This window comes from Vidua chalybeata, chromosome Z (assembly GCF_026979565.1).
Source record: "Vidua chalybeata isolate OUT-0048 chromosome Z, bVidCha1 merged haplotype, whole genome shotgun sequence".
NCBI classification, from domain to species: Eukaryota; Metazoa; Chordata; class Aves; order Passeriformes; family Viduidae; genus Vidua; species Vidua chalybeata.
The window spans coordinates 15,775,438-15,797,753 of NC_071570.1; the positions used below are offsets into that span (position 1 = coordinate 15,775,438).

Genomic DNA, 22,316 nt, shown 5'->3' on the forward strand with positions numbered 1-22,316 from the left:
TGTCCAGCTGTAAACCATAGATGCAATTCCTACATTATTAGTGTGATCACTGAGACATACAACTGGAATATAAAGAACAGCATTCAAATGAATATTGTAATTTTCTATCTGTCTATAAATACTCATGAATGGACTGGTTTTCTTATATTCTTTCAATTAAATTTACTTAAATGCCTTAGAGTTTCCATTTTACCTAGTTTTACTCTAGCTATTCATGTTTATATAATGATTTATTTCCAATAGTTGCTGGGAGTCAAACAGAGGAATTGATTGTCTTCTATCACAGGTTACTAGAGGAGACTTTCAATAAAGAAGTCAATCCTAACTCATTCTGAAAGTTGAAATTAATATAGAGAACATTTATTTTAATCTTTCAATCAAAATCTCAGCCCTTCTTTTGAGCCTTGAAGCAGAAATTAACTTTCCTCACTGTTGTTAATTAATCCACTGGTGGCCAGAGCGGAATCCCATGAAACTGCTTATATATCTCAAAGGTCTATGATACTGTGTCCCACTAGAGAGGGAAGATATAGACAAGCAGCATGTCCTTCAGCTGAAGAGACAATGAGTCCTTCAGTCTACTATCCCTAATTCATCCACTGAAAAATTATTTCATTGCTATCCCTTCACATTTCTGAGACAAATATGCTTCTCGCGAATTTTACATGGACTTCCATCATGTATGGCATTGCTACTTCTACTTTTGGAAATCTTGAGACACAAAGAAGAATATAACATGGATCATTTGAAAACACCAACATTGATGTTTTTCTTGTATTTGAAAAGAAGGAGAATTACAGTCAAATGGCATGCCAAACTTAGATAATTATAGTACAATTTTTATATAGTGAAAATGATAATTATTTCTGCTACTACTATTATTTTATTATATCAAAAGGAAGAGTCAAGCACATTAGCTGCATGTTTTGACATAATTTCCCAGATTTGATGAGTATTTTTAAATAAAAGGGGAAGGGTAACTTCAGTAAACAATACTGGGAATTGAAGCCCTTGTTCAAATAACTTAAAAAAGATGTGCTCGACATGTATTCAATGGACTTAGATAAATCTTAGTGTTTGTGTGCTTGTGAGATCTGAATCTTACAAAGGGTTTGAGACAGTATTGGTTCTCATGTATTAAAGTAAATGGAAGGACATGAGATAACCTTTTGTCAGAGCTCAGTGCAGGTAAGGGAAAAAAGGGTAACACTTGCCAGATAATTTTTCTTTTTTGGGGGACTACTGTTATCTATGATACTAGCAAGAAGGACAAATCACCAAGTGTTAAAATTGGTTATTGTCAGTTAAATCAGAATCATTTCCAAACAGCTACCATTTACAGAAATAACACCTGTTATACGTAAACTAAAATATTTTTGTTGAATAATAAAGAAATAAGTTATGAAATGAGACATTAGCTTTGGCATTCTGAAAACACTTAAAAGCCCAAGGCAGTTTATGTGTAATTGGCTCTCCAAGGTAGAAAACAATTCTATATAGGCAGACCCTTAGCCTCTTATCCTTCATCCCTACCTTGGACTTACCCATCTGAAGGAGAGCTAGAGGAGAAGTGGATGTACAATCTAGCTGGCAAAGTGGATAAGTCAGTTTCCCACCAAGCAAATAATTCCTGGGTATCTTGAGAATTTGCTATAAAAATCAACAGTGTATTCTCTCTTCTATATTCTGTCTTATTTGAAGCAAATAATGCTAATTCAGTAAAGGGTCCTCAGAAAAACCAGTTGCTGAGATTAATTCAAAGTTGAGCAGCTTCAAAGAAGTTTTGCCCTTATACAATGATCAGTTTGACTTAGTTTACTTTTACTCAGATTACAGTTACTTTCCTATAGGAAGCTTCTGGACTGTAAGCAATGAGAGGTATGAGGGTGCCTGTATGCTGTCTTCCAGGAATTACCTTTCTCTGATTCTGCTTCCAGCAGCTTTGGGCTATGAAACAAAATCCTATTTTTCTGCCTGTAATAACACAGTTCAAATATCTCTTCTCCAATTGCACATGCCCTGGATAAATGTAAGTTCTTTAGGAAGTGACTACTGTAAGGTACAATCAGATTAGCTAGGTACTGCCAAGGGAAAGGATCCCAAAAGAATTACTTACCAAGAGCTATAATCACTATAAATATAAAGGAGGCAATTTCTAGCACTCTCTTCATAGTGTCATGCACATATAAACCCATAAACATGAGAAGATAGAATAATGCTAACAAAGGAAATCAGCATGTATAAGTAAATTTTGAGACACTATGAGGAAGATACAGTATCCAGTACCAAGTTTCAGTTTAATTCCAAAAACAGGAACTGTGGCTGTCATGAAACACTAAGTATCTTTGAACTCAGTTGAAAAAGAGCATTTGTTTAGTCCTGTATTCTCTTCCTCATTGCTCTATAGAAATGCAATACTTGTGGTTAGACAATTTTTAGGAGTGAAGAGAAAATGAAGATAGGTAAGAGGGAGGAAATCTTGCCCACAGTCATTTGGGTGGAGAACATTTTCATGACTGTAGGAGATGCAGTCATTCATCTTTTATTAAAAAAAAAAAGAAAAAAGAAGAGAAAAAAAGAAAAATAATTGTTGAGGAAGCACTGTCATTTTATCTTGGTGAGTTATTTCACTTTCAGGTGATAGAACAAAACTCTCCCTCATTCAGGGGAGATAAGAAATGTAATATAAAACATAATTTTCTCTTCTTAGAGTTAAGGGGATATCTATGCAGAAGCAAAAATACTATCATATTCAGGGGGTTATGATAAAAGTATATGTGTTTATTCTGCTTATGCTTCTTAATTCAAAGATTAATTAGTTTTGACATCTTCATACACTGATTAGTCTATTCCTCCCATACACAGCACTCTTATTTATTCTATAGCAGTGCAATTTGCCACCAAGATTCTTGGCTCAGTGTGGGCTCCACACGCTACTGTAATTATTGCCATTTTTAAAAAATTTGATTTACATGCATTTTATAGTTTTCTCCAGGCTGTAAATATTTCTGGCAAAAAAATGTTCCTACTAAAGTGAATGGAATTGCACACTGAGTAAATAAATAGACTGAACTCAGCACTCAGAAAATCTATTGAGGTATATATTTAACTGTCTTGCATGTTACCTTTATGATTGCAACTATCTTGTGACTATGAAGTCACTGTTTGTACACAGTTAGCAGATGAGAAGAGTACAACTTCTGATCTGAACTTTTGCTCTGTTTTTATTATACACACTACAAGTGAGGGTTTAGAGGATCCTAAGTACTGTTTTACTTCTTCATAATCCCCTTAACCTCTCTTCCCTTACTTCCACAAAAAATTAAGGCAATCTTATCCCACCAGTGATTTGTATTGACTCACTAATTAGGCTTTGCTTCCTTATCCTGTTTCTGAATAGAGAATAGAAATACTATTCTTTATTTTCAATAACCAGCATATTTCACTGTATCTGAGTTTATGGCTTAGACTGGGAGATGCTGTGTCATAAGAGCATCCTGGATTATCTTCCTCTTTCCTGAAGCAAACATCCACACAGAGAGAAAATCCAGAGGAGAACTCACATAAAAGCATAGACCAACATTGCTAACAAAACGTATTCTATCCATCAGAAAATATCACTGACTGTAGTCAGTTCACAGCTACAAACTCCCCTCAGGAAAGTGGCCAAAACAATGTTTTATATTTTTTTAAGGATTTTGGGATAATCATTAATCTTTTGAAACAAACAATAAAACAAGACCTTAATGGTGTCTTTTTAATGGTGTTTTTTTCTGGAATTGGTTGGAAAAAGCATATTCAAATTGTATTTCCTAAAAAAAAAAAAATAAATAAATAAGGGTGAGTTTCATATGAGGAGAGCAGAATGTGATCTTTTTAGCTGTATTAGTGGTCTCTGCTTAACAATGCTTGTAATCAGTAATATTGACTTAATAAACACATTGCTCATACTTCAGCAAAAAACACACAGTCAATGGACCTTGAATTAATGTAAATACTTAAAAATATTCTAAATACATGTTCTTAAAATAATATGCATACATTCATATTTGTTTCTTGATTTTTTTTTTGTGATAAGCTTTATGACAGTTCTACAGTTCACGTTTTTCTGTTTCTGCCACTGTGCTGTATAACAGGAAAGCAAGCCTTTTATTTCATCTCTCCAGGGATGTCTTTTTGATAGCAAATCTGTTTGTAGATTCTGATACTAGTGTTCTTTATCTTCTAAAGGAAAGAAATAAATAAAATACTCTTTTGTATTCTAAAATCTGTTTTCCTTGTGAGAAATATACATTAAGTGAAAAAGTTTTCTTTGCTTGTTCGACTGTTTTTAATCTTTTATTTTTGTAATTATATACTTGCCCAGGACGAGAAGCTCGAACAGAACATTTTATGACCTACCACAGTTCTTTGACACTTCTGTGCTTCAGCAGCTCTTATCCTTAACACAACTTCATGTATCCAACACCAGGGTTTACCTCACAGTACAAAGATCCACATTTATTCTACTCTTTTCTCTATGAGAATAGAGTGTCCTTAGTTGAAAGAAAACCTCATTTCCAGAGCTGCAATGGGAAGCTTCTACAACAGCTGTCTGCACTGTACTCGTACTGTGGGTAAGTAGGGGACTTGGAATAAAAATATCATAATTAGGAACATAATAGCACATTTTGATTCCCTTAATAAATAAGACCAACATAAATATTTTCTTAGTGGTGACACTGGTGATCATTAATGGCCAAGCCTGTTATCTTTACAGTATGAATTCTAATTGAAAAGACAAAGTCTTAAATACAAGACATACTATTATTGAAGTGGAAAATAACTGCAAGCCCTTGGCATTAATAATATTTTTAATAATAATAAAATAATCCATAAAAACATAAACAACAAATAGCAGAAAATACTCCAAAACTGTAGTTTTCATTGGTTTCCATGAAAAAGTAATAAATTTTTGTTATTAATATTGTTGCTGCTTCTTATCTCATTGCTGTTTTCAGTAAATTGTTCTTATCTCAAGCCATGATACTCATCATTTGTGCCTCCAGTTCTCAGCTCCATCATGCCTTAGTGGGAAGGGTGAGGGAAAGAGGGACCCAGAATGGCATTTGGTTTTGGACAGTCTTGGGTGTGTGCACTGAATTAGGGAGTACTGTTCATAAACCATGACATTGCTGCCTAATGTGGGGCTCCAACCCACAGCTCTGGGATTAAGAGGTTTGTGATCTACTGATTGAGCAAGCAAAGGCATGGGATGGTATAGAAAAACCTCTGGGTCCTGGCCAAAACTATGACAAGTATACAGAATCAGCAACTGTAACTCAGGCTTAAAGGAAAGACTGTATTCTGAGTTCTATGCTCTTCTGCCATAGCCTGTTTTTTTTGTCCAACCCAACATTACCTACACATGAATTCCTCTCACTTGCACCTTCAGATCACTATCAGTTTTGTAATTCTACTGTTGCATTTGTGTGCCATTAAAAGAACTGTATTTCTTTTAAAGAAAAAAAAAAAAACAAAAAATTAGAGGTAATATCCATAAATGTAGTTTACTATCTTTTATTAATAATATAAAATACTTTTATTTGTATTTAGGACTTTCATAGTATTGTAGAATCAAAGAATGGCCTGTATCAGAAAGGGCCTTAAAGATCATCATGTTCCAATCCCCCTGTTGTGGGCAGGATAAAGAAACTGACACTCACAAGCCTTAATTTTCTTATCAGTATATCTGCCAAATATTTGGCATTGTCTGCAAAGCAAAGGTCCTATGAATTTGCTGAGTATGTATGAATTTCAAAGGTTAAGGTAAGAACTGTATTCAATCTAATAATATGGTATTTTTTTAGGAATGTAACTGTAGTTAGCTATGTTACTTGTCTGTGGAATGAGAAGGCCTGTCTAGAACTGATAATATGGTATTCTACTAATTAAGTAATTTCTACCTTAAAAATTACTTCTAGCTGGTCTATAATAAGTAGTTGCATATTCTGGTCAACTTGCAAAATGAGAAGTTCTTACATTACTTTTTGGTTTTCAAATAGTAACCACTGTATTATTCAGTGTAATATATTTCACAATTATTACCACAGAGCCAATATTCTCTTCATGTTATTTTCTATAATTTGAAATCTGGAGTTCACTCTTATTCCCTTCTTATCTGTGTTCAAACTAATAGTTGTAAGAATGTTCCCTTGTGAACTTCTAAACATCTTCAAATGCAAAAATAATAAACGTACTATATGCAGTTGATCAATGCAACATAATCTATATAGCAGAAGTTTTATGTACTGTGTACTCTAATTTTCTTATAGTTAACTTGAAAATGCCTTGTGCTCACTGCAACGTAAAACTGCTGAGGACTTTGACCCATGTACATGGGAAGCAAATAGTGTTAATAATTTAAGTCAAGTATCTTAAGTCCTTACTCCTTACTTTGACATAGATTACCCTTGGAAACGTACTTTCTGCCTAGTTTAAATACTACTATTATATGGCAGTATAATATAAATAAGTTTCCTTCAATTAACTTCCAAGTGAGGGCTAAGTGGACAGGAGATTTGGTAATAGCTTAAACTGAGACTATCTACCAGAATTACTACTTTGACCTGGGACTAGCTTCACACAAGTAGGCTATACTGAGGCTGTACAAATGACATAACATACTCTGTCATTTACTAGAATGATCATTTGTACAGTTGGGGGTGTATTCACATGGCACATAGAATTTGCCTAAATTATCAGCATATGTGGTGTAAGAAAGACGTAGCAGCACAGGTTAACTTCTATAATAACCTGTCTTAGAATACAGCTGTGTTGAAATTTGATAAACAACCTGGGAACTTGGTTTCCATGGACATAGTGCTGATGGGAAATGAATCAGGATTCTGGCTTCTCACACTTAATTTCATGCTTATTTGGTACAAAATGTAGTTTGGGAGTGGACTAAACCAGCAGTTCTGTTGTCCACCTTCAGCCTGTACTTTCCCACACAGAAAGCCATCCAATCATCCATTGTTTAGGATGCCTTCAAGTACATTTGGTATTGATTCAATATAGCTTTTTGGCTTTGAATTAGTAGCTAGCCTTGCTCAAAAATGCACACTCCGGTATCTTATTCAGCTTTACAAGGAGGAACAGAACAATTATTGTAACACAGGAATTACGAGAAATTCACAACTAAAATATGGTGAATGCATTCAGTCTTTGAAAACTTCAACAGATATCTATATCAGACCTCTAGAAGTAATCTCCTAGCCAGGCATGGCTTCTTTCTTTTCCTTTGCCCCTCAAAAAAAGCAGTGTCAATTTAATTTTTCCACAACTAATATTCCACAAAAGAAATAGGGCATGTTATAAAGTTTTACCTTGAATTTTTTGGTTAGGAATGAAATAATCAAATAAAAGTAATCCCTTGGAGAACAAAGTTTCTTAATAGTACTCGGTTTACATTGGGCAAACCAGAAGTGCAAAAGGGACAGTGAGTTCATTGCCTCCATTTTCATGCTCACTTTCACTAAAGAAAGATAGGAGGCATTCACATCATAGAGGTTTTATGCATTGTTGATGGACAGGCTTCACGTTTGGAGAAGAGTCTCCTGATATTTGAAATGGTTTATTTTCATCTGTCTTCATAGGGTGACTGGCAACTAGTCAAAAATAGTGTTCTCCAGGGCTTAGTAGTGGGGCCAGTTCCATTTAATATCGTTGTCAATGATCTGGGTAAGGTGTTGACTGAGTGCCCCCTCAGTCAGTTTGCAGATGACACCAAACTGGGTGGGAGTGATCTGCTGAGGGCAGGAAGGCTCTACAGAGGGATCTGGGCAGACTGGAATTGATGGGTCAAGGCCAGCGGTATGAGGCTTGAAAAGGCAAAGTGCCAGGTCCTGTCCTTGGGTCCCCAGAACACCATGCAAGAGTGCTACAGGCTGGGCGTGGAGTGCCTGGAAAGCTGCCCAGCAGAAAAGGACCAGAGGCTGTTGGCTGACAGCTGCTGAACATGAACGAGCTGTGCCCAGGTAGCCAAGAAGGCCAATGACATCCTGGCCTATATCAGCAACAGTGTGGCCAGCACGACTAGCAAAGGGAGCAAAGGATAGCCCCTGTACTCTGCTGAAGTCTCAGCTCAAATTTTGTATCCAGTGTTGGGCCCCTCACTCCCTACAGGACAAACACTGAGGGGCTGGAGAGCATCCAGGGAAGGTGAAGAGTCTGGAGCACAAGCCCTGTGAGGAGTGGTTGAGGGAGCTGGGGTTGTTTAATCTGGAGAAAAGACTTGTCAATATGGCATTTAGGGACACAGTTTAGTGATGCACACTGGTGCTGGATTAATGGGTGGACTTGATGATGTTAGGGGTCTTTTCCAAATTAAATAATTCTATGATCCTGGGACCAGGGTAACTGAAACATGAAAAACTGTGGAAATACTAAACACAGGAAGTGAAGACACTTGATACCAAAGACTGGATAACTGGTGATTCTAAGGACGTGACCTGCTGGTAAAACTCATCAAGAAAAAAGCAGTAGCTTTCATATATGTACATGGAAATCATAGAGACTCTGAAAGTAAAATGGCTTGAGTGCCAATGCAAATGACTGTCAGACTACTGCTGCTACACACAGGTTTGTTCTTTTTTGTTTCTTTGGGTGGCTGTCTGGAGAACTATTCTTTCAGTAACTTGTGAAATCACCTTTTTCCTTTCAAACTTTTGAGTAATATCCTCTTACAAGAGCTGAGAGCTGTGAACTTCTTTTGTGCTATTATTAAAATGATTATGTTATGTTCTCATTCCATGGGCAGGAACTATTTATTCTTACTGTGATAGTATAAAAAGTCTTGCAATGAGACTCAGCCTTATTTAACATGAAAATGATCGTTAATACATTATTGAAGTGTTTATCATACAAAGACATTTTGATATAAATGCTAGACCTCTGGATAGCTGTATCATGACAGCTCTTTTATGTCCTTGGTAAACTGTAAAACTGCTAAACTGAGTTACAGAGTTCAGTTCTTAGTAATCACTGGTTTTACTTCTCCATTATATAGAATAGAATGACCTGAACTGTATGCCTGGAGAATAATTTAAGTGGATATGAACCACAGAAACTATGGAATATCACAAATGTCTGTATTATTTGGTAGCACATAGTATGTATGAGGATATAAGGTTTCACTAGGATAGTTTGTATATCATGAAAATTACTTTCCCCAGGATGACCACAGTGAAAATGGGAGGAGTTTTAGAAGAACATGAAGTGTAAGACATTGTTCATCATTACTAGAGTTACAAGGTTTTTTAGGACACAGTAAAAAGACATAGCAAAGTAATCATATATTTACACATGCTTGAATAATGGCTTAAATTAAAAACTGAACTTTGCCATGTGAACAAAGAAGCATTCACTTCCAAACCATACTCTCTGAAGAAGTATGACATTATTTGTATTTCCATTTTCAAAACAACGAAGACATACAAAGCAGAACTCTCAATTCACAGCCTAAATCCCTTCAGTATGACAAGACATACTGCAAATGTGCTTAAGAACAAATCAAACCCCAGCATTGCTCAGCAAGTCTATTTTTCAATAATTTGATTCTATGAATTTGCTCTATACTGAGCAAATTCTCACTTTGGGACACACACATGACTCCCATAGGTTTAAAAAAGAGATAAGCTACACACATCAGATGAAGAACACACCTTAGGAAGAGCCTCTGGATGACTGTGAAGTGGTTTTAGCTACTTTAGGAAGAAGGATAAAAAAATAATCAAGGTCCTAATTCATCTCTAATTTACCCTTCAGTAAAGTGGAAGTAAATTAGTGGCTAGAAGTGGGGTAGAAAAGAGGAGAATAAGGCTTAGGAATTTCTATTAAATATTAAACAGATACAAAGATTGGTACTCTGTCCATGGTTTTGCAAAATAGGATATGAATAATTAATTATTCAATATGTAACTCATAAAATAATTATGGAGGCAAAAAAGTTACTCAAAAAGCAGTTTCAAAAGCTAATGTTTTCAGGGAACTCAGGTGCACTCTGTTTTGTTTTCAGTGCAGCTGTACTGAGGCCATCTCTGGAAATCCAACCTGGGGATCACAAAGTATTTGCATGGTTCTTCTAGATTCAGTGAAGGACCACTTGGACACTACAATGTAGAGGTATATTTATATGCACAGATCTATTCAGTGAATGCACAAAGAAGTAATTAGTCGACATATTTAATTACAGTGTATAAGAGTGAGTATGCTTTTTGGTATGAGGCATAAGAACACAACTTTCCTGCTTCTTTAGCAAATTCAGCTTTTTTATTCAACTGTTTGCTGTTCTGGCGCTTTTTAAAAATTATTTTTTTAATACATATGCACCAAAAATTACCTTTTTAAGCATCATTTCCCCAAACTTCAGTTTAGCTTATGTAGCAAGGTGGATATTTTAATTTTGTTTTGCTGACTTCACTTAAGTGAGAGATAGACTTTGCTCCTTTTTTTTTTTTTTTTTTTTGGCATATTGTTTTTTTACTTGGCAATATATTCCTAGTCAATCTCATCTCTGCATCCTAAGTTACACAGCAATTTCTTTATTGTAATACTTCAATTTCAAGTTACAAGTATGAGAGCATGTTGTGCAAAACCTGTAATCTTTCAGGAGACCTACTATTCTACAGAACAACAAGAAAACCAAATTCAGATAGAGTTCTGAAGTAATGTGCAAACAGACAAATGCATTTCAGAGGAAGAAATGTTCCAGTAAATGAAACAGAATTATCTTTTTCCTGTAGAACACTGTCATTTAGAGTACTTTGCTTCACATATTTTGTCTACTCAAGTATTTTAATGAAGATTTACCTTCCAGTTTTAGATGGTTATGATACAGATGAAGGTTTATTTTTTCTGTTCCCCAGAACAGTTTCCAATTGGAATATATGACTAGGCAGAGCAGATTGTGGCAGGAAACACAGTAACAGGATCTGCAAAATATCATGGAAAAATTAACTAATCAAATGAGAGTAAATTACAATTATAAGAAAAAGTTTGCTAATAAGGAAGTAAGAGCTTTTAGCTCTTACATTAATATCTTTAATGAACTGCAAAAAATACACAAGAGAAAAAAATCCCAGATCTCATAGCACTGAATTTATTAACAATTAGTCATCACTCACTCCTCAGTGAGGCACAACTTGACGGGAATAATAAAACTGCACTATTCAGGTTAGTTAGAGAGGGGGAAAAAAACCCCTACAGGTTATTTTCTGGTCTACTCTACACTCATTGCATGACCTCCCATTGACTTCTATAGTACTGGATTCCAGCTCTTTGACATTTCTCTTTATTTCTCTACAAAGTGGATTCTAGCTTAGAAGGCTCCTTTGTGAGCTGTTCAATAGAATATATATATATATATATATATATATATATATAATGTGACTGTGAGCACAATATTTAGAAAGGATCCTAGGTTTGAGGTATAGGGTGGGGTTTACTGGGGCTTGACTGTGAAACACATAGAATCATAGAATGTTTTGAGTTGGAAGGGACCTTAACGGACATCTAGTTCCAACTCCCCTGCAGGGCACAGAGACAGCTTCCACTAAACCAGGTTCTGCAGAGCTCCATCCAACCTGGTCTTGAACCCCTCCAGTGATCGGGCATCTGCAATCTCCCTGGGCAGTGCCTCATAACCCTCAGAAGAGGCTTTTTTCTAACATCTCATCTAACCTGCTCTCTTGCAATTTGAACCCACTGCTTGGTTCTCTCCACACCTTTGCCACCATGGGAAGGGGACCCCGAAACGCTCACTGCCTCTGACCCCAATGCCCTCGAGCCTTCCACTGGTGAGTCTTACTAAACGTGGAGTGGGAACTGAGACACCGCCGCCCAAGCAAACCGCAACAGCCACCGGCTGCTGCCTGTTGCTTGGAGCCCCTCCGTCGGGCGGGCGTCGGCGCGCCCTGTCCCTGTGTCAGGAATTCTCGTCGGAGAGCAAGCCGCCGCTTCCCAGGGCCTGGCGCCCGGCGCGGCGTAAGGAACGCGTCCCGCGCGGCGCGCGCGCTCCGCGGGGCTCCGCGCCGGCCCTTGCGGCACGGGCTGACGTCAGCGCCCGCGGCGGCCAGGGCGGGGCGGGGCGGGCGCTCCGCAGCGCCGCGGGGCGCGGGGCAGCCGGGGCGCCGAGCGGGGCAGCGCCGAGCGGGCAGCGCAGCCCGGCCGCGCTCCTGCCCTGCCCCGAGCCATGGAGGAGTTCCTGCAGCGCGCCCAGTCCCGGCTGGTGAGTCACGGCGGGGGGCAGCGGGCGCGGGACTTCGCCCGACTTGCCGGTGACTGCAGCGATCGGCCTCGCCCCCGCAGCCCCGGGCGCGGCGCCCGCCGGTGCTCTGCGAAACTTCTTGGGGCAGTGCTGTGGTCCTCCCGGGCGGGCGGCGGGCAGAGGATGGGGCTGGTGACCTTCGCAGCGGCTGGGGCTGCTTTGGGGTTGCTTTTTCTTCTAACACCTTTCTGCCCGCTAATTACTGCTGAATAATGCTGTGGTTTACGAACCCACGAGCATTGATAGGCATTTTGGGAGGTGTCAGCATACCGTTTGAGGATTATTTGCACATTTCTTGGGACTTTCAGATGCATCAAGTTGCATAGTTTAAGGGAGGGGAATAATACGCGAAGTCGCTGAAGAAATATTATTTTGTGGTCTAAACGGCACTAGCAGTAGGGGATAAATTTGGGTAAGCAAGATATTAAGTAACTGCACAATATGCAAAGATTACCAAGGTTCAGCATCATAATTGTGTCTCAGTTGTCATCGGTCGTTAATACCGTGTTAGGAATCACAGAGGTATATAGATCCTGTTCTCAAACGGCTTGTTGGCAGGGCTGTGCTGAAACTGCCGAGTATTTAATTTGTTTACAGTGACTGTTAATCTACCCCAGACAGTGTGTGCTCTTTTCCCCTTATGTGGACTGCAAAAGTAGGATGTTTTTGAAACTGGGATGGTCTTAGGCCAACTCCTTTTCCATTTTGATTTTCTTTGCAAAACTCGGGTTTTACTGACTTCTTACATTTCACGTGTAGCCTGCATGCCCGCTAGCTATCCAGCTCTAAGAAATGTGTTCAGTTATAGGAGTAGGACTGGGTTTATCTCTCGGCTGCTTGTTTTATCCTGTGTGTTTGGGTATTTGGTACTTGTAGGGCCTTCCCAGTTTCATAGATCTCTTAAGAATCTCTGGAGAGGGAGCAGTCGTAAGCCCAAGAAGCTCTTTCTTTGACAGACGTGGTTCTGTATCTAAAATGATTTGTAAAAGATGATTTGTTATACTATCCCTTCTTGGCATGCATTGTTGGAAATCAGAGAATCAAGTAATTCTTTAGAGGCATGGAGAAAGAGATGAGAAAACGAATCCCTTAGTGGCTTCCTTACTATTTAACTGTGTTGGCAGGTATTAAGGGTAAATAAATATGAAGTGTGTAATTCTGGTCACATGACAACAGAAGTTGTTTTAGAATGTATTTTTAGGAGCTTTAAAAATATTTCCCTTATTTTTTCATATAAGCAGTTGTAACTTGGGTAGTTCTCTTAAAATATACTACACAATGCAGTTACAAAATCTTAATACATTTTTCACATTAGCATTTCATGTATTACAAAATTTGAGATGGAGATGGTGGTGGTTTTGACAAACTTTCTGCTGAAGAACAGCATAGGCAGTCTTACTTGATAGACATTAATTGTGCAGTGAAAATGTTTCCTTTTAGTAAGTGGCAAACAGTAAAAACAATTCGTTTACCTCTAAAAGCAAATATTGCACTAATATTTTTGAATAGCTTTTGATGATCAGAAAGGAGTTGTCTAGAAAACCAGAATCGAAAGAGGCCCATGGAGAATATATAAAATTATTTCTTTAATTTTGATCAAGAGAGGAGCACAGCAACTGAACGCACCACGGGAGCACCTTTATATTCCTGTAATGTGTGATTTCAAAAGAAATGCAGAATTCTCTTTGTACATTCTGAATCGTGGGAGGAAAAGATATGTTTTGGAGGTGGCCTCCTCTACAGGAGTGGTATTGTGGTGGGAGAGTGTCTTTCAGACTGAAGTTTCAGTGTATGGGCATGTCAGTTGAGCATAGCTGGGTATGAAGCATCTGAGCACGGGTGTGTTCAGTTCAGATCAGATCCATAAATCTTATAGGTTGTCTTCAATTTGCCAGCTTACTTTGTACTACAGTGGCCTGAAAAGGGTGACCCAGAGAAATTCAAGATTTGCATTCTGCAACATGAGAGGCTGATAATGTGTTTTCCTTTCAGCTTGGTCAGGCCTTTTGTGGGAAATCGTATGCTGGTAGCCATAGGCTGCACTGAGGCCACTCAATGAGGAGTCTTTGTTTTGACACTGATGTAAGGTAAAGCTGTGCAGGGGAATGGGTGAATGACTAAGGAGGAAGGAGCTGCTATGTGTTGTGCTACTGCAGCCATATCTGTGGAAGATGCTAAAAGGCCTACAGTTGTATCTGAGAGGCCTGGTGATGCCAGCCTCACAGTGCTAGCATTTCACACCACAGGTATTCTTGTTAGGTTAAACAGATTACAGTACACTGACTGCGTGGCTGCTACTCAGCATGAGTAAAGGAAAATTTTCTCCAGAAGAACAGTTGCTCCAGACCATGCAGGGGAACCTATTACAGGAAGTGCTTTGTCATTCATTTGGGTCTGGATCCAGCCAGAACATTAATCAAGGCTATTCATCCACACGGAGGAAATTGTAGCCTTGGACTGTGCTGCACAAAGGGCATGCTTGTTTTTTGTTTTCTAAGTCTTTGTGTCATCGATTGTTGGAGAGGAAAATTCTCTGTGTATTATCTATTAATAATAAAGCCTCAACTAGACTATTCCTTCTTAAAAAACAATGGATTTTGCTTTCGTAGCTTGTAAAACACCCTCAGTAATTTTCAGTACCAATCTTTGAAGTTGTTACGTATAATCTATGTAAAACCAAGGAGGCAAAATTTTTGAAGGCAATACATGACAGGATATAAGAAATGCCATACTGACATTTTTTCACATTTATGGCTCAGTTCTGCAGCTTTTTCTCCATTTTTTGTAAGTCTAGTAATAAAGTGAGAATAGGTGAGACTAGATCAGATCAAAGATCCTTTTAAACCATTCTATCTTGTCTAGTGGGAGATCATAAACAGTAGAATACACAGGCTGATCAGGTGCTGAAGGCTTAGATCAAAATGTATAGGTGAACATGTTAGCCACAGCTAGAACCGTCTTCCATACATTTGGCTGTGTCATGTGCTTGGGTTTTCTTTATGCTTTGGCTTCAACAAAACCCCTGAGACAGTGAGTTTTACAGTTTTATAATGTACTTCGTTTGACAGTGACAATATCCCTTTTTGTTTGCTTTAAATTGCCTGACAATTTCGATGTGTGTTCTATGATGCTTCTACCTGAGTGAATATTTTTATTTCACTTTCTCTCTGGCCTTTAATTTAGCAGTACCATATCTTCCTTGTCTTCTTTCAGACATTTTGAAGCTAAAGTTTTCTACTGCCTCTTCATATATGAGCATGTCTGTCACTCTGCTCATCCTTATGCCCTTTCTCTAAAGATTTTATTTAACTTCAGAAAGTTTATTTAACTTCAGAAAGTTGGGGAGCCCAGAACCACCTTTCAGGTTTAAGTCATAAAAGCATAAAAGACTGACAGTAGTACAATTGTCTTCTCTTCCCCCCCCCCGCCCCCCCGATTTTCTTAAGGGTTCTTGATATCCTACTTATTCTGTTTTACTGTCAGAAGGCATTTTTCTGATGCTTTCAGAGTATCATGTAACGTGAATGCATGATGTTTTTGCTTCTTAGTAATACCTTTTTTAAAGCTCATCTGACAGTGTACAACACCTCAGTACAGTTAAAAATGAAGACGGGTTGTTTTCTTGCATTTTCCCTAGTCTACACTGCTTGACCCTCAATCCATTTACTGTTTTATTTCCCAGTCCCTCAGTGTCATGAGTCCTTTCTGCAATTCTTGTAGCGAGTTACAGATTTGACTCTTCTAAATAACCTGATATTGTCTGCAGTTTTCCCCACCTCATTATTTGCCTGCCTTTCATACTAGAAGTAATATTATTTATTATTTATGGATATGAGAAGCAGCACATAGCACATATTCTTTTGGAGAATCCTTTATGGTTATTCTTCACTGAAAAATTGTTCCTGTCCTTTTTTTCCTGAGCTTTTAATTCTGTAGTATGTCATGAAAGGATGACACCCCTTTTTTCTTGGGTGATTTTGTTTCTTTATTGGCCTGTAGGAATTTTTTCAGTTATATTTTGGAAGATCCAAATACTATACTTGCTTGTCCTTCTCTGCTTGCTTATTGAATTATTTAAGAACTTTACTTAACTTTAAACAGTTTTGTACAAAAAATGTCATGCTTTACAAACACTGTCTTTACCTACTGTATTATGTTATTAATCTCTTTGGATTAGACTCTTTCAAGTATAGGCAAGCCATCCAGCTGGAGAAGAGTTACTGATCAGTCAGTATAAAATTTTGTATAATTTATTCAAGAAAACAAATAAAAAGTTTAAAGTTTCAGTGATGTAGCTTCAGACTGATTATCAGAGCAGTTATCAATATGTTAAAGTCAATTAAATAGAGAACTAAACATTCAGAAAGTACTTCCTCAGTAATTCTCTGACGTGGAATGCTGTAAACTGAGGAAGGTACTTAAATTATGTATTTTTCAAGTAATCTTACATGCTTCAGACTGTTACAGTGAAGTGGAATGACTGTGAGAAGGGAATCTATCAAGAAAGAAGCAGTAAGAATTTTAAAAGCAAATGTACAGAATTGCCTCTGAGAGATGCTGAAACAAGGACTGCCAGAGAGTGCTTTTTCCCTGGCTTTAAGTCTGTGCCTAATGGAGAACCTTATGCTTTGTATGTTGGCTTCAGGGAAGTCAGAGAACAGAATGAGCCCCAGAAAGGCTTAATGTGCTGATGATACTGAGATAACCACATACTGCAGCAAAGTGCTTCAAACTAGTAATTGAAAGATGGTCCTCCTCCTGCAGAGAATAGCAAATTAGCTGGGGAAATAATCTTTCTAAATGCTATGTCATCTTCAGCAGTTAAGAGTATTTGGGGAAAAAAAAAAACAAAACCAAACCCTCTAAAAATGGAAGTTCTTTTAATCCTTTTAAATACAAGAAAAGAGACCAGAATGCTAGACCAATGTTACACCTGACAGGGTACACACTGGACAAATGGGGTATTAGGACCCCAGACAGGTGTGCCCAAATAAATACTGGACTGTGTGACTGGACATTTTCCAAACTGAGGGCCAAACCCTTGACCAGGGACATGCCCTTGAGAATAGTAAAGAAGGCTTTTAAGGCACTGCTTTGATAGATATGAAAAATGAATGTTATGCTTGTTTCTAAGGTACAAAAGTTCGAAGAACAGTTAGTGATGATGGCATGACTTGAGTAGATTTATGTGACCGCAGTTTAAAAACAAGCTGGGTCACTTACATGCTTATTCATAGTGCCTCTTATTTTCGTATCTGGAGCTTTTTTATCAATGATAGGCAGTGGTTACTTTGAAAATAGTATTTGATTTAGTTGGAATAGTTTTGGCTTTACAGGAAGTGAGAGACACTACAGAAGTGAAGCAGAAGTTATTTTCCCAGAAACTACTGAACATCTCCAAGCTGAGTAAAAAAGCTTTTAAACATTTAGACAAGAAATCAAGTCTTAGCCTCTCATGTATCTTCTTTGCATTCATCCAGCAGCACACAAGGGACTTGACTCCACTTAGCAAGGCACTTATGCTATGTAAGAATTAAAGAGTATGAGTAATGATATTGACTCCAGTTGGAAAACTCAGATACAGAAGTTGTACATACACCTAAAATGGTTGCAGAATTGGAGTATTATGGCTGATTAACCTCTTATTACTTAAATCTGTTAGAAGAAATCATGCAGCAGCGGCTATAGAATCAATGTAATTTATTAGTAATAAAGAAAAAAGAATAAACATTGCACCAACATAATTCTGAGGTAAATTTTTAAACAAAGCAAAGTTATGAGCAGTTACAGTAATATTGAAGGGCTGGTTATCATGCTGTAGCATGATAACAGTGGAATACTCCCTTCTTTTATGTGTATCACATAATCAGAAATATTTCTTAACTGGAAAATAATTCAGGGAATCATAAGAAAATTATTTAAAGAATTGACATCCAAGAAAAAAAAATGTACTAAACATAAAACTTGATTAAATTACTGCTGCACTGAGACATGAGAGCAGTCTGGATCTATGACGTTGCTAGAAATAATGCAAAGAAAGGAAGGAATTGTTCATTCCGGTACATAGGTATAAATATGTAATTGCAAAACAGTCAGCAGAAGCTTAATAAAGACAGTATTTCCAGAAAAGTAGGTTATTAGCAAGGAAGACAGTTTCCCAGAGGAAGTGAGAGAAGGCCTCTGCATATAAGCAAACCAAAATAAAACCTGAATTGGATGAACATATGTAAAACTGCTTTTAAAAGCAACATGTAATTGTAAGGAAAATATATTGGGTAATTTAATAGCCTTTTACAATTCCATTAAAGTCAGACAGACTACAAACATATGACAGAAATTGAGAATTAAAAATGCTTTTCCTGCATGGATTTTCATGGTTTGGGATGAGAGAAATATTATTTTTAAACAATTACCTACATACCTTGCTTTTCCTCAGTCTCTGGTGCAGTGATAAGTGAAGCACACCATATTGGTAATGATTAGGTCAAATTCTGTCCTGGTTAATTTTTGGGGTGTTGAATCATTGCATATGTAGCTGACACACTTTATATTTTGTTCTACACAAATAAATTCCAAAGGCATTTCAGTGCAGTGTAGTAGGGTATTTACTAGGATATCACACAACTATTAAAGTGTAGCCATGATTCTGCTGTGGTAGATTACATGCAAATACTTAATTAAAAGATCGGTTCAGTTCCCATCTTAAGAGTCTGTTGGACATACTAGATTGAGTGGATAAATCCAAAGTAGTAGTATGGTGGTAATAGTTTTATGTTTCCTAACCTATTAGTTAGCATTTTGGCACGTGGCAGTTTTGCATAGGAGTTAAAAAAAACAGAAAATTGCTGAGATTTGGAAACATGTCTTTAAGCATAAGGACAGCATCACAGAAAAATCAAATCTGACTACTCTTTCTATTCCTCTGCTATAGACTGTCTGAAGATAAAACTTAATGTTTCATTATTGAATAGGAAACAACAGACGAAGCAGAGGATTTGAAAAGGTTTCAAGATGTTGTTGAGGCATTTTCTTTAATGTTTTGGAGCAAGGAGGGTGGGAAGAGGGAGTTGTGTATAGGCAGAGTCAGAGTCACAGGCTAGGAGGGGAAGGCTTTCCACAGCATGGCTGTGGAAGCTGGTAGGTTACTTCTGCTGAAACCAAATAATGTTTATGTGATTAAACCATTAGGTCATGATAGCCAGAGTGTTACCTTTGAGGGTAGGCAGGAAGGGTTAATGAGCTAAACAGGCCCGCAGGGCTTTGCAGTAGGTAAGTAGTGTCTAAACTGAATATGATGCCAGGATTACACACTGGAGTTATAAGGGACTCATGAAAGTATCCTACCTATATATCTGTGATTTATGCTTCTCTGAGAGAGAGGCATAGTAAAAGGAGAGGGAGTAAAACCTCAGCTTTAACCCTGCTCAGGTGGACTTTGTGTTTGTGCTGGGAAGGTGTGAATATGTGTGGGAGTTTAGACAGGGCAGGACTGGAGCAGCATGGAAGTCCTATTTGCCAGTCTGAAGTCCTGAGGGAGATCAGGCTTAGGATTTAAATGACTTCCTAACATTCCTGTTATGTTCTTTTTCTTCAAAGAAGAGAGTCTGTTTTAAAAAAGTTGGACAGATCCCTAACAACAGGTACGGTATCACTTGTTCTAACAAGATCCAAATAGATGGTGTCACAGTAAGGACAGAGGATGGACAGTGAAAAGACTAGGAAGATTTCAGAAAATGATGACATCTGGAGGACGTCAGATAGTTCTCCTTCCTTGTTTACTTAATCATTTGACAGTAACTGAATAATGTGTAATGGGCCTAATAGACCTAATGCACTGGCCGAGTTCCATCTTGCACAGTCATAACCCACTTCTGTACATTTCCTTCCAGCTGTAATTTATTAATTTTAAGCCCCCTTATAACAAATTCTGTCTAGAGCACAGTTTGATTTTGCAGTGTACCTGTTTTGTACTACTTAATGATTTACCTATTTTTTATTACTTAGGAAATGTTGATCTTGCTGTATTTTGATTGCAATAATTGTGTTCATGTCTGCTTGTAATTGGCACTTTTGGTTTTTGATTTAATCTTGTGTGTGGAAGTGGTGGCATATGCAGCCCCTTATGCTAACTGACTAAGTTAGCTGCTAAACCAGCCCTTGCCTGTGAGATGCAATCGTGCTGTAGTGACATTTTCCCTAATGGTTAATCTTGTAGTGCTATGTTGTGCTACACAGCATAAAAATTATCAATCTCAGTAAATATTTCCTTGCACTTGTACAGTAGTGATTAAAAAATCCTAATCAAAGAGAAAGAGACAAATATATTCCAAGCAGAATTCCTCTGGAATTCTGCTTGGAATATATTTGTCTTTTTCTGAAGCAGTGATAAATGGTAAACTTTTGAACACTTGCAGGGCCAGTCCTAAATATAGACAGTTGGCAAATAACAAGTTGACTAAGTCAGCAGCCTTTTTTGACTTAGAAAACGTTTCATCATTCAGTCAAAGTCATTTGCAGGCCTGGCTGTGTTACAGCTGAGTCACATGGAGTACTGTGATGGTTTAACCTGCTGGAAAAGTAAGCTACTATGTTTGACAATGCCTGTATGCAGTCCAAATAAGTTTCATATATGTTCACTTAGTTTTCTTACAGATAAGTCTGTTTGAGACTTTATCCTTAGCAGTCATATCACTTAAAAGAACAAATGGCTTTTTGTGGTATCATGAGAATTGTGTCTATAAGATGGCGTTTAGGACTATATGAAATCTTGGAAAGGTTAGTCTGCAGGGCTCCTGCATGTCTCTTTTACATGTTTAATTAAGTGAATAGCCATATAAAGTTAAAAGACCAGATATGATTTAACCCCCCATTTCACTTCCAGTCTCTTTCTGGTTTTGGATTTGGTTCTGTGCTTCTTTGATTTTTTTAAATGAAAAAAAAAAAAAAAACCCTAACATAAAAATGGCAATAACCCATTCAATTTAAATTGTAGCTCAGAAAACAAACAAAATTATCTTTTTTTGCAAAGATGGACATGACTGTTCTTTCTCTTGATTTATTGAAATAGGATGTGTGGTAATTTTTTGACTAGCAAAAATACTGTAATTCAAGTTTACCTGAATTACAAACTTTTTTAAAATTCAAAATGAATTGCTCAATCTGTGCAGTGTTTAGAGACGAAATGGTATCACTAGGGCATTCATTTTCTGTGGTAGAGAGATTATATACTACTTCTCTACCAGCCTATAGGAAATCTGTGCATTTGTCTCTGTGACAAGATGGGACTGTAGAGGCTGATGATCGATAAACTCTGCAGTTGCTGCTAACAGCATTAAAATTTTGAAACTTGGCTACTTTTTTACATAAAATTAATTTTTGTATGAAAGGAAGAGGTATGGGATGTTTTTGTACGATTCTTTGCTTTCTGCATATTTTAAAAGGCAAACTGCATAAACTTATATAAGGACAGTTCCCTGCTACTGTGAGGATGCCATCCCTTCCTTGAAAATTTGATGCACACTAGAACTTCAGCACTGACAGTCCTAGGACAAGAATAAAAAGGTTTTATTGATTGAAGTGGTATAACTATGCACTAAAGCCTTCATTCCAGGGGTAAGGGGGTGGTGTAGACTGGAATTCTAGACCTTGATTTCCAGAGACACTTGCTTATATCCTGTTTAAATCACATGTGAGAATGAATGAAATAATCTAATGTTAGCTGTTTGTTAACATCTTAAAGATCATTGCACAGTTTTTAACTGTCACCTTTTGTGCAGTGGAAGAGGAATTTCTGAGGCTGGGTCAGATGAATTTTGTTTGATCTGTTTTGCAAAGTTTGTGCAATAGCTGTGGTATGGTATGAGCCTGTCTCAATGTCAAGATATTGAGGCTTTATTTGTGAAACCAATCAAAGTAGCCATCAACTTCCCACCCCTGCTCCATATGATAATTAAACCAGTTATAATCTCATGGCCTGAGAAGATAATCTGTTTACATATTCTAAGTAAAA

General features: G+C 37.6%; 1 protein-coding gene across 1 annotated transcript in view; it reads left to right on the top strand.

Annotated features, from left to right (window-relative positions):
- The first annotated feature begins 12,203 nt into the window (after nucleotides 1-12,203).
- The window catches only part of PRUNE2 (prune homolog 2 with BCH domain), a 146,504-nt gene continuing 136,391 nt past the window's right edge, over nucleotides 12,204-22,316 (top strand). Inside the window, exon 1 of the mRNA XM_053932473.1 lies at nucleotides 12,204-12,268. Within this exon, the coding sequence (XP_053788448.1) occupies nucleotides 12,233-12,268 (36 nt within the window). The 5' untranslated portion in view covers nucleotides 12,204-12,232. The remainder of the gene's footprint in view (nucleotides 12,269-22,316) is intronic.